Source organism: Schistocerca piceifrons, chromosome 7 (assembly GCF_021461385.2).
Source record: "Schistocerca piceifrons isolate TAMUIC-IGC-003096 chromosome 7, iqSchPice1.1, whole genome shotgun sequence".
In the NCBI taxonomy this organism is placed as follows: domain Eukaryota; kingdom Metazoa; phylum Arthropoda; class Insecta; order Orthoptera; family Acrididae; genus Schistocerca; species Schistocerca piceifrons.
In genome coordinates, this window is record NC_060144.1 from 407,215,066 (window position 1) to 407,227,462 (window position 12,397).

At 43.1% G+C, this 12,397-nt stretch overlaps 1 protein-coding gene across 1 annotated transcript in view; it reads right to left on the reverse strand.

Moving 5' to 3' along the window:
- Window positions 1–12,397, reverse strand: part of LOC124805373 (protein transport protein Sec16A-like) — a 169,337-nt gene that overhangs the window by 28,232 nt on the left and 128,708 nt on the right. Inside the window, exon 8 of the mRNA XM_047265931.1 lies at window positions 5,733–5,903. Coding sequence (XP_047121887.1) covers window positions 5,733–5,903 — 171 coding nt within the window. The remainder of the gene's footprint in view (window positions 1–5,732; window positions 5,904–12,397) is intronic.

Sequence of the window (12,397 nt, forward strand, 5' to 3'; positions counted from 1 at the left end):
TGAATCTGATGGAACCAAAGGAGTTGAGGTTGGAGAGGAAATTCTGGAGTTCTTCTTCACTGTGAGTCCAGATCATGAAAATGTCATCAATAAATCTGTACCAAACTTTGGGTTGGCAGGCCTGGGTAACCAAGAAGGCTTCCCCTAAGTGACCCATGAATAGGTTGGCGTACGAGGGGGCCATCCTGGTATCCATGGCTGTTCCCTTTAATTGTTGGTATGTCTGGCCTTCGAAAGTGAAGAAGTTGTGGGTCAGGATGAAGCTGGCTAAGGTAATGAGGAAAGAGGTTTTAGGTAGGGTGGCAGGTGATCGGCGTGAAAGGAAGTGCTCCATCGCAGCGAGGCCCAAGACATGCGGAATATTTGTGTATAAGGAAGTGGCATCAATGGTTACAAGGATGGTTTCCGGAGGTAACAGACTGGGTAGGGATTCCAGGCGTTCGAGAAAGTGGTTGGTGTCTTTGATGAAGGATGGGAGACTGCATGTAATGGGTTGAAGGTGTTGATCTATGTAGGCAGAGATACGTTCTGTGGGGACTTGGTAACCAGCTGCAATGGGACGGCAGGGATGATTGGGTTTGTGAATTTTAGGAAGAAGGTAGAAGGTAGGGGTGCGGGATGTTGGTGGGGTCAGGAGGTTGATGGAGTCAGGTGAAAGGTTTTGTAGGGGGCCTAAGGTTCTGAGGATTCCTTGAAGCTCCGCCTGGACATCAGGAATGGGATTACCTTGGCAAACTTTGTAAGTAGTGTTGTCTGAAAGCTGACGCAGTCCCTCAGCCACATACTCCCGACGATCAAGTACCACGGTCGTGGAACCCTTGTCCGCCGGAAGAATGACGATGGATCGGTCAGCCTTCAGATCACGGATAGCGTGGGCTTCAGCAGTGGTGATGATGGGAGTAGGATTAATGTTTTTTAAGAAGGATTGAGAGGCAAGGCTGGAAGTCAGAAATTCCTGGAAGGTTTGGAGAGGGTGATTTTGAGGAAGAGGAGGTGGGTCCCGCTGTGACGGAGGACGGAACTGTTCCAGGAAGGGTTCAATTTGGATAGTGTCTTGGGGAGTTGGATCATTAGGAGTAGGATTAGGATCATTTTTCTTTGTGGCAAAGTGATATTTCCAGCAGAGAGTATGGGTGTAGGACAGTAAATCTTTGATGAGGGCTGTTTGGTTGAATCTGGGAATGGCGCTGAAGGTGAGGCCTTTGGATAGGACAGAGGTTTCGAATTGGGAGAGAGGTTTGGAGGAAAGGTTAACTCCTGAATTAGGGTGTTGTGGTTCCAGATTGTGTTGATTGGAATTTTGAGGTTTTGGAGGGAGTGGAGCTGGAAGTGGGAGATTGAGTAGATGGGAGAGACTGGGTTTGTGTGCAATGAGAGGAGGTTGAGGTTTGCTGGAAAGGTTGTGAAGGGTGAGTGAGTTGCCTTTCTGGAGGTGGGAAACCAGGAGATTGGATAGTTTTTTAAGGTGGAGGGTGGCATGCTGTTCTAATTTGCGGTTGGCCTGTAGGAGGATGCTCTGAACAGCCGGTGTGGATGTGGGAGAGGAAAGATTGAGGACTTTTATTAAGGATAGGAGTTGACGGGTGTGTTGATTGGCTGAGTTGATGTGTAGGTGAAGGATTAGGTGGGTGAGGGCAATGGATTGTTCAGTTTGGAACTGGTATAGGGACTGATGGAAAGAAGGGTTGCAGCCAGAGATGGGAACTTTAAGTGTGAGGCCTTTGGGGGTAATGCCAAATGTCAGACAAGCCTGAGAAAATAAAATATGGGAGTGTAATCTGGCTAGGGCGAAGGCATGTTTGCGGAGGGAATGTAAATAAAATTTAATGGGGTCGTTGTGGAGGTGTTGTGAGGGTGACATGGTATTAGAAGGTGGAAAGTGTAACATGAGGCTGAAATGAAAATGAAAATAAATATAAAAATATATGGGGAGAGATAAAGGTGAACTAGAAAGCAAATGGAGATCTGGTGTGAAAAAAGGCGAAAAAGTGTTGGTTAGAGCTGGGCTATGTTGATCCTGTGGTGAAATTGTGTAGGTAGACAACGATGTGCATAAAGGTTAGGTGGTTGTGTTGCCGCCAAAACACGTTAAAGGGTGGAGAAATTCGGGAAAATTTCGAAAAAACTACGTGTAGATGTATTAAAAGGAGTGGTTTGGTGGTGGCAGATTATGGAAACGAGGCTAACAATTGTCTGATGAAGAAATAATGACGTTATAACCTGTGGGAAGTGGCTAAAAATGATCGGTAATGTGAGAAAAATGGAAATGGAAATAAAGCAAAAGTTATTAGAACTAGCCGAAAAGGTTGTTTAATAGGTGAAAGGAACTGTTTGTGAACTAGAAACGGTGGATTTTATAGCAGCGGTAGTGTTGAAAGGGCAAAAAATTTATTTATTTATTTATTTATTTATTTATTTTTTATTTATTTATTTTTTAATAACAAACGTAATTGTTGGGTTCAAATTAATGATATGAATATAATAGAGGGAAACATTCCACGTGGGAAAAATATATCTAAAAACAAAGATGATAAGACTTACCAAACAAAAGGGCTGGCAGGTCGATAGACACACAAACAAACACAAACACACACACAAAATTCAAGCTTTCGCAACAAACGGTTGCTTCGTCAGGAAAGAGGGAAGGAGAGGGAAAGACGAAAGGATGTGGGTTTTAAGGGAGAGGGTAAGGAGTCATTCCAATCCCGGGAGCGGAAAGACTTACCTTAGGGGGAAAAAAGGACAGGTATACACTCGCACACACACACATATCCATCCGCACATACACAGACACAAGCAGACATTTGTAAAGGCAAAGAGTTTGGGCAGAGATGTCAGTACAGAGGCAAAGATGTTGTTGAAAGACAGGTGAGGTATGAGCGGCGGCAAATTGAAATTAGAAATTAGCGGAGATTGAGGCCTGGCAGATAGCGAGAAGAGAGGATATGCTGAAGGGCAAGTTCCCATCTCCGGAGTTCTGACAGGTTGGTGTTAGTGGGAAGTATCCAGATAACCCGGACGGTGTAACACTGTGCCAAGATGTGCTGGCCGTGCACCAAGGCATGTTAGCCACAGGGTGATCCTCATTACCAACAAACACTGTCTGCCTGTGTCCATTCATGCGAATGGCCAGTTTGCTGCTGGTCATTCCCACATAGAAGGCTTCACAGTGTAGGCAGGTCAGTTGGTAAATCACGTGGGTGCTTTCACACGTGGCTCTGCCTTTGATCGTGTACGCCTTCCGGGTTACAGGACTGGAGTAGGTGGTGGTGGGAGGGTGCATGGGACAGGTTTTACACCGGGGGCGGTTACAAGGGTAGGAGCCAGAGGGTAGGGAAGGTGGTTTAGGGATTTCATAGGGATGAACTAAGAGGTTACGAAGGTTAGGTGGACGGCGGAAAGACACTCTTGGTGGAGTGGGAAGGATTTCATGAAGGATGGATCTCATTTCAGGGCAGGATTTGAGGAAGTCGTATCCCTGCTGGAGAGCCATATTCAGAGTCTGATCCAGTCCCGGAAAGGATCCTGTTACAAGTGGGGCACTTTTGGGGTTCTTCTGTGGGAGGTTCCGGGTTTGAGGAGATGAGGAAGTGGCACTGGTTATTTGCTTCTTTACCAGGTCGGGAGGGTAGTTGCGGGATGAGAAAGCTGTTTTCAGGTTGTTGGTGTAATGGTTCAAGGATTCCGGACTGGAGCAGATTCGTTTGCCACAAAGACCTAGGCTGTAGGGAAGGGACCGTTTGATGTGGAATGGGTGGCAGCTGTCATAATGGAGGTACTGTTGCTTGTTGGTGGGTTTGATGTGGACGGACATGTGAAGCTGGCCATTGGACAGGTGGAGGTCAACGTCAAGGAAAGTGGCATGGGATTTAGAGTAGGACCAGGTGAATCTGATGGAACCAAAGGAGTTGAGGTTGGAGAGGAAATTCTGGAGTTCTTCTTCACTGTGAGTCCAGATCATGAAAATGTCATCAATAAATCTGTACCAAACTTTGGGTTGGCAGGCCTGGGTAACCAAGAAGGCTTCCTCTAAACGACCCATGAATAGGTTGACGTACGAGGGGGCCATCCTGGTACCCATGGCTGTTCCCTTTATTATATTATTATGTTATTATATTATGGGTTTTTCTAGGGTGTTTGTATTGTGGACTACTTTCACAGCAAGTACCTTGTTACAGCATGGACTGGACTTTGCTTTGGGATTCAGATGTAAGACAGCTTGCATTGCTTCCAAGCAGCATCCTGAATCTATCTTTTGGTGTGAATAAAATGGGTCAGCCTCTGATGGTTGTGTGTGTAGATCATCTTTTACAAAAGTGGGCACATCATGGCCAAGAGCCACCACCAACTTACAAAACCCACAACTCAGAATTATGAGGCCAGCTCTACTAGTGTTTTGCAACTGAGTTTATCAAGCTTCCCCCTCAAGGTCCGAATGCTCTGTTCATCATTCAACACCAGCTTCTCTGAATTATGCAAGCTAGAATAGTCTTTTCAATACATCCTTTAGTCTAACTACCCTTCCAGCCTCTATTTTTCATAGTTTCTGGGCTCCAGCTACCTCTACCTATCCTCATTCCATACGCTTGTTTCCACCCCTCTCACTGTTCTGCCTCTGACAAAGGGTAGCTTCTTACATCTTTGAAGTATGTTTGTAGTCTCTCTGTATACCTGTCAACCTCAGACTTCTACACCTTCTCTCATTATTTATCCTCTACCTTTTCTCCACACTGGTTCATCAATGACCTCCCCTGATTTCATGCCTCTCCCCAAAGTACATCTGCATGCAAGCTGCCCCTATCCCTGCATGCATCTGGGAGGTTGTCTGTATTCTTATCTTAGTTCCCTTGTGTGTCTCTTTCAGTGTATCGCTAAAAATGTCCCATTCTTTGCTTTCTGGGGCAGCCATCAGACCCAGACAATTCAAGAAAAACACTCACCTTCATTAGGGACTAGCACAGGGAGAAAGTTTAGAGTAGTATGTGTGTGTACAATACATATGTGATATAATGGAAACTGCAAATTCAAAAACTGAATTACCGCATTCAACATGGTATTTATGTGCCTGTGTCCTGCACTACCAAAACCTCCCTGTATATAATGAATGATTATATTGTATTATACCATTGCCCAAAATAAGAACTGTTCTGAAGTGTTGCTACAAAAATGGTGTCTTTCCAGAAGATACTGCTGGAAGTAGCGCTGTACTGTACACCGTACAGTAATTATATGCTCCAACTAAAGACTATTCAGCTTTGTTTTAACTGCTGAAAAATAATTTACAACCACAGCCAAAAAGTCAAATACAGCTGAACAGATCTTGGATAAAAGTGACTCACAGTCAAAATAGGCACAGGAAGAAGAGAAATCACAGTATCTCTTAGAAGACTGTTAGAGAAACACATATTGAGACAGAATTTGATAATAACAAATGGAAGAGGTTCTTCAAAATCAGAAAGGATATGCCTTAAGTTTGAATGAACAGATGAGCACTTTCAAAATTCTAAAATTATCAAATAACCACATAACAAAATGACAAAGAGCAATTACTCTTAAAAGCATCCTCCTCTAAATAAGTTTAGCATATAATCATTACAGACTTTGGATATTATCTATAAAAGTATTTGCACTTTACAAGAGTTTCTTGTAAAAATAAGAGGCTACAGAATAAGCAAAGAGTTTGAGATATTGGAAGAATGTTAATATAAATTTTGTTCCAATGTAATTCTTACTGTTGGACAGTCGTCATCTGGTAGATGTGCTTCTGTTGTTGAGAAACGCATTTTGTTCAGAAATGTATTTATCCATGACTTTCCTTGCTTCTTTTCAGATGGATCATCTGTTTTGTTTAGGCTCTTATTAACAGCAGGGCACAAAGTTTGCAGTTGTTCTGATGAAATAACCTAAGAAATAAATTTCGTAAGATTACATTTGTGTCTCCAGGTATTTATAAGTGCAGGAATTTAAGACACATCTCACTGTAATTTACAACTAAGTACTTCCAACCATTTTACAGTCTTCACTCACTACGCACTCTAATGTTTTACTTAGTAAGTTTGCTGATTTCTTCAACATTAACAATAAACTATCTACATAATGCTGAAGCTAATAACATTGCTACAGAAACAATGAGGTGGAGAATACACATTCTGTATTCTTTCTAATAGCAGTAAAGAACCATAGGCATCACAACAAGTGTGTGCATACAGTGTTTCACATTCACAGCAGATTGGCCAACATTTACTTTTACACCTGTGCATAAACATTGACCAGATTTGGTTCTGTACTCAGAAGAGGATTTTCAATTATGTGCAAATCCCACAATTTCAATGAAAAATAGAAAACTGCAAACTTTCTGTATGTCTGAAGTCTGAGAGATATTATTTTGTGAAGCCTTCCCGAATGGTATGAGGGAAGTTTTTTAGTGTTGCTACTTTTTCAGTAATCAACTGAAAAGAGCCGTCATAAAAATAATCAAACTCCTTATAAGTCAAATACCCATGGGTCAATACATTACATACTGGAAAGACGACTGTGGTATTTTAGTTGAAAATCCATACTTGAGATCAATGTTGGATATCTCATGAAATATTAACCCTGTGGCTGCCAAAATCATTTAATTTATTTTTAGTTGTGGCAATCATCAGTTGCCAGTGACTCTAGAATGAGGAGTGCTCTATCTTTGGATTCAGTGAGCTTTAAAAAAGTTTTGGACTTTGATTGTTTTCGCATGCTGTGCTACATTTTCATGTTATTGTGTGTGAATAAAAGGTTCTTTCTATCTGGAGACTCTTCAACATTGATAGAAAACCCACATTGGTGGCCTCCAGTCACACAAATACGCTTCAGTTTGTGTATCTGTGTTTCACTCCAGCTCAAACAATGACTTAACTTCCAACTTTCCTGACAGTGCAGGACATCACTACCATGGAACTGACTTTCAGTTGTGAAACTTTTCACAGACACTACCAATACAATGTGAATGCTCGTTTCTCCAGTGTTTACTCCATCAGAACAGATGACTCTAATCCCTTTGTCATGCCGCGCTTGGAGCGGTACACATTTGCCTGCACTGACACTTGCTGCTGAATTTGATGTTTGCCAGGAAGTTTCTTCTGCATGAGATTTTGGCGTCCTCTCTCCGAAGTTTTTACCTCACTCCAATACAGGCGACTCGGCTGTACAGTTTTGGAGTCCACATGCATGGCTCCTCTCTCCCCAGTGTGGCCCACTATCACATGCATTACACACCTTCAACATCAACCTTCTTGTCAGTCCCACTATGCTGTTTAATGTGACCCTTTCTGCAGCAGTCAATGGGACACTCAAGTCAACTGCAACAGGACAGCCCTTCAGCTACTCAACCTACCACACTATGCACAACCATGCAGACCTTCTACATCTACATCTTACCCCACAAGCCAACTAATAGTGTGTAGTGGAGGGTACTTTCAGTACCACTATCTGATCTCTCCAACCCTGATCCACTCGTGAATAGTAGGTGCGAAGAATGATTGTCGGTAAGCCTTAGTATTGGCTCTAATTTCTCAAATTTTCTCCTCGTGGTCAGTACGCAAGATGTTTGTGGGAGGGGGTGGGGGGGTGGGTGCTGGGGGGGTCGGGGGGGGGGGGGTGGGGGGGGGGGAGAGGTAATATGTTGTCCGACTCCTCCTGAAAGTGCTGTCCCTAAATTTCAGTAGTAAATCTCTCCATGATGCACAACGCCTCTCTTGTAATGTCTACCAGTGGAGTATGTTTAGCATCCCCCATAACACTCTCTCGCCAGCTATACGACCCCGTGACGAAATGCGCCACTCTTCGTTGGATCTTCTCTATCATCCCAGATAGATGAACAATACTCAAGAATCTGGCGAACAAGTGTCTTATAAGGCACTTCTTTTGTGGATGAGCTACATTTCCTTAAGATTCTTCTGATGAATCTGAGTCTGGCATCTGCTTTTCCCACTATCTGTTTTATATTGTCATTCCATTTATGGACCCTCTGAGTAGTTATGCCTAGATATTTTAAGGCAGACACTGTCTCTGACTGTTTGTCATCAATAGTATAGCTATACAGTAGTGGATTTATTTTCCTATGTATGCACAATATGTTACATTTATTTACATTCAGGGTCAACTGCCAGAGCCTCCACCATTCATCAATTCTCTGCAGATCATTCTGCAAATTCTTACGATCTTCTGGCACTGCTACTTTGGTATAGACAACTGCAGCGTCTGTGAATAGCCTTAAAGAGCATCCAACGCTTTTTACTAGATCATTTATATATACTGTAAACAGCAATGGGCCCATCACACTTCCCTCTGGTACTCCTGATATTACCTTTACATCAGTCAATTTAGTTCCGTTAAGTGTGATGTGTTGAGTTCTATCTGCAAGAAAGTCTTGAATTCAATCACAGATCTGCTCTGATACTCCGTAAGCTCGTATTTTTTTCATTAAACGGCAATGCGGGATGGTGTCAAATTCCTTACTGAAATCAAGGAATATGGCATCAACCTGAGCACCATTGTCCACTGCACTGTCGATCTCATGGAGGAACAGAGCGAGCTGGGTTTCGCAGGATCTCTGTTTGCGGAATCCATGTTGATTTTTATAGAGATGTTCATTTTCCAAAAACATCATAATTCTTGAGCATAAAACATGTTTCATAATTCCACAACAGATTGACGTCAATGATATAGGTCTATAATTGTGTGGATCTGTCTTATGGCCTCTCTTAAAAATGGGAATGACCTGCGCTTTTTTCCTGTCATTAGGTACCTTTTGTTGCTCAAGTCATCTACAATAAATTACTGCTAGAAGGGGAGTAAGTTCTTTCACATGATCTTTAAAGAATCTTAGAGATATCTCAACTGGTCCTGAAGCCTTTCTGCTACTAAGCGATTGTAGCTGCTTTTCAGTTCTGCAATCAGTTATCTCAGTATCTGCCATTACGATGTTCATACAATGATTTAAACAACTGTGGTGAAACAACTTCGGAAGACTGAATTCAGTATTTGAGCAACGTACCAGCCATGGTTCTACCCTACCACTTGGCACTCAATTGCAATTACATGCCTTCCTTCAGAAATCCATCCACATCCGTCATCGATGGTTCCGCATTGGGTTTCACTAGTGCTCATGTGCTGGCCCCTTCTACACAGACCACAGACCATGGACAACGGATGACCGGCAGCACACCTCCACACCGCTTCTTTTGTTTCACCTGTCTTAATTCATGAATTTTTCTGTGCCAGCCTTGCTGTGTTCATTGTGTGTCCAGACAGGGACCTTCTCCACTTAAACTCTGAGTGCTGGGCATCATATCACACCAACACAAGTGCCGGACTTTCATAAAAACATCATGCCTGTCACTGTTGCACAGTCGACGCCAGTGGATGCTACTTCTCCAAACCCTTGAGCGGTTTGTGCTCTACCAACTCTGCCACAAGCTCTGCCCCCAGGTTATTTTCTGAAGCTGCTGCTGATACAAATGGATAACCCCCTGACATGGTTTCACTGGTGGACAGCTTCTGGTGGTTTCAGGCGACTAGAGGGAGCAGTGTGGTGCTGGTGTGACAGACTCCCACTCCCACTTTATTATTGAGCTTTCCTGGAGTTGTTTTGCCAATCTTCTTTTCAGGATAGCCAGCTGCAATTGTCTGTCCACCTTTTTCTCTGAAGATAATATGCTGTTTTGGAGGAATTTTTTATACTCTTAAAATAACTCCATACACTCAGGATACTTTTAAACCAATCTCACTATATTTTCACTTCCACAAACAAGACACCATATAAATGATTCATTTTTTGTAAGCCCAACAATTAGCGGTTCGACAGATACTCTTACATACTTTATAACAAATACAATCTAGAAAGCTCTAGCAAGTCCACCATTTGGACCTCACGAAAGTAAGTGAATAAGTAAGTGTCTTTTCTTTTCTTTAACAACATCCAACTGTTCTCAATACTGACTGATGTAGCACCGTCATGGAGTACGTCGCGTTTGATCCTTGTGCTGGGCATGTAACTTCTGAGGCGAGCACTGCGACTAGCTGCCCGCACTGATCAACTGTCAGATACATGTCAGTCCCGCATACACATAATCGTGGTGCAGTGGACACAGTTCCACTTTCACGCACTTATCTTTGAGAGTGTTTGAGACAGTGGAATACAAGTGTCTCTAGAATTTACCTCGAGATTCTCGAGGCACTACAAGCTTCTTGGACATAATGGTATCGTAGATGATGGCACTCATTTTGTTTGATTGGTGAACCATTTTCTTGACAATCCGGATGTTATTAGTAACTTTTCGCGAAACCCAACTGAGCACAATAAATACGCTTGTGCTTGTGCACTCCTTAGCGATTGTCTTTCATACACACCAACAGATGCAATCCATGACATCATTTACGAAGAGAGTTTAGGTGACACAAACCCTTTTCAGCTGTGGTAATGTCTCCATGCTCAGGTCACAAGAGAGGTCCTGCCGGACTTAGTGCTCTGGGCACTGTGGTTAGTTAAACTGCCACACGAATTACAACTAAAACTGCTTCCTCTTGTGAAGTTAAATACAGTTGGCTGACCAGACATGCCATTATTTGACATAGCCACCTACTTCTCTCATTCAGAGCAGCACTGCTACTGATGTAAGCATGCCAGCAATTATGCTTCCTCCATTGTCTGGTAGCGGCTGGGCACGGGCTCATCTTGAGCAATGCAATGAACTGCAAGCATAAAAGCGGCCAGCAAAGAGAACCACCAGCTGCTTCTGGTAGTGTGCCACCCCCCCCCCCCCCTCTGCTCTCCCCTCTTCTGCTGCTTGCTGCTGCAGGAGGCTTGGAAATCCCAGCTGACTTGTGTGCAGCACCTCATCCAGAATATCTGCTACACTGGTTCTACACAAATTTTGGGAAAGCCACCTGCAGCTGCCAACCACCCTGTGCATTCTCAAATATTTCACATGGGCCACAGCACACATGACGGCTCACACGGATGATGAAGGGTGCCCACAGATGTTGCAACTATGGCATGTCCACCCTCACCCGCACCGACAGTTTGGTGACTCTTGTGTGTTATCGACTCCTGCTTGACACACCCCACTGTTGTGTTCGTCGGTTCAAATGAATTCTGTTACAAATTGGACGATACATAAAATTGCCGCAACAGATGCCCCCCCCCCCCCCCCCCCAATTGCATCATAAGGTATGCCATCTCCCTCCACACAAACCATGCCTTGCTAAGACTGCAATGGATGAACTTCTGTGGGCAGGCATTGTTCAACTGTTGGATAGTAATTGGCCTTCTGTCATACACTTAGTCCCCAAGAAGGACAGCACAGTGTGCCTCTGTGGTGACTATCATCATCTCAATGCACTTACCATAATACGTCCTATCTGACATATTCAAGAGTTTGCCCAACTGTTTAGTGGAGCATGGATTTTCAATGTTTTGGATTGCCACAAGGCATACTTAAAAATACTTATGGGAAAGAGTGATGTACCAAAAACAGCCTTGATCACCCCCTTTGGCTCAAAAAATGGTTCAAATGGCTCTGAGGTCATAAGTCCCCTAGAACTTAGAACTACTCAAACCTAACTAACCTAAGGACATCACACACATCCATGCCCGAGGCAGGATTCGAACCTGCGACCGTAGCGGTCACGCGGTTCCAGACTGAAGCGCCTAGAACCGCTCGGCCACTCTGGCCGGCCCCCCTTTGGCCTTGACAAATTTTGTTACATGCCTTACCACCTCGAAAATGCAACTCAAGCTTGACAATGTTTCACTGGCTCACTTCTCTTTAACTCCTCTTACTGCTATCCATACCTAGATGACATTCTCATTTTCTCTGGCTATGGGGCAATTACTGATTGAAAATGACTCTAGAATAAAGAGTGCTATCTTCGGATTCAGTGAGCTTTGGAAAACGTTTTGACTTTGGTTTTTTTCACATGCTGTGCTACATTTTCAACTGATTGTGCATGAATAAAGAATGTTTGATTGTAAAAGTTGGTTATTTCTGTCCGATGACTCATCAACTGCAATATAAAACCAACAGAGTTATTGTAAAGGAGGACTACTGCTTGTGTAATTATTTTACACATTGTGGGACTACTGCTTGTGTAATTATTTTACACATTGTATCAGTTTCAAAGCATTATAGTTAGTATTTCCTCCAGTCATACTGAAGTTCAAGAAATCACAGAATGTTATTAAATATTCTTCTATTACTGACGTACTCTAATTAAATTACAGTGATTACAACATGATATACAAGCCTAAATGTGACATCTGATGTAGGGCAACAAAAAATTACTTCATTTTCAATCATATCATGACAGTTCTACTAAGCGCGCTTTCATGCTTCACTACTGCAGTTTTTACCACTACATT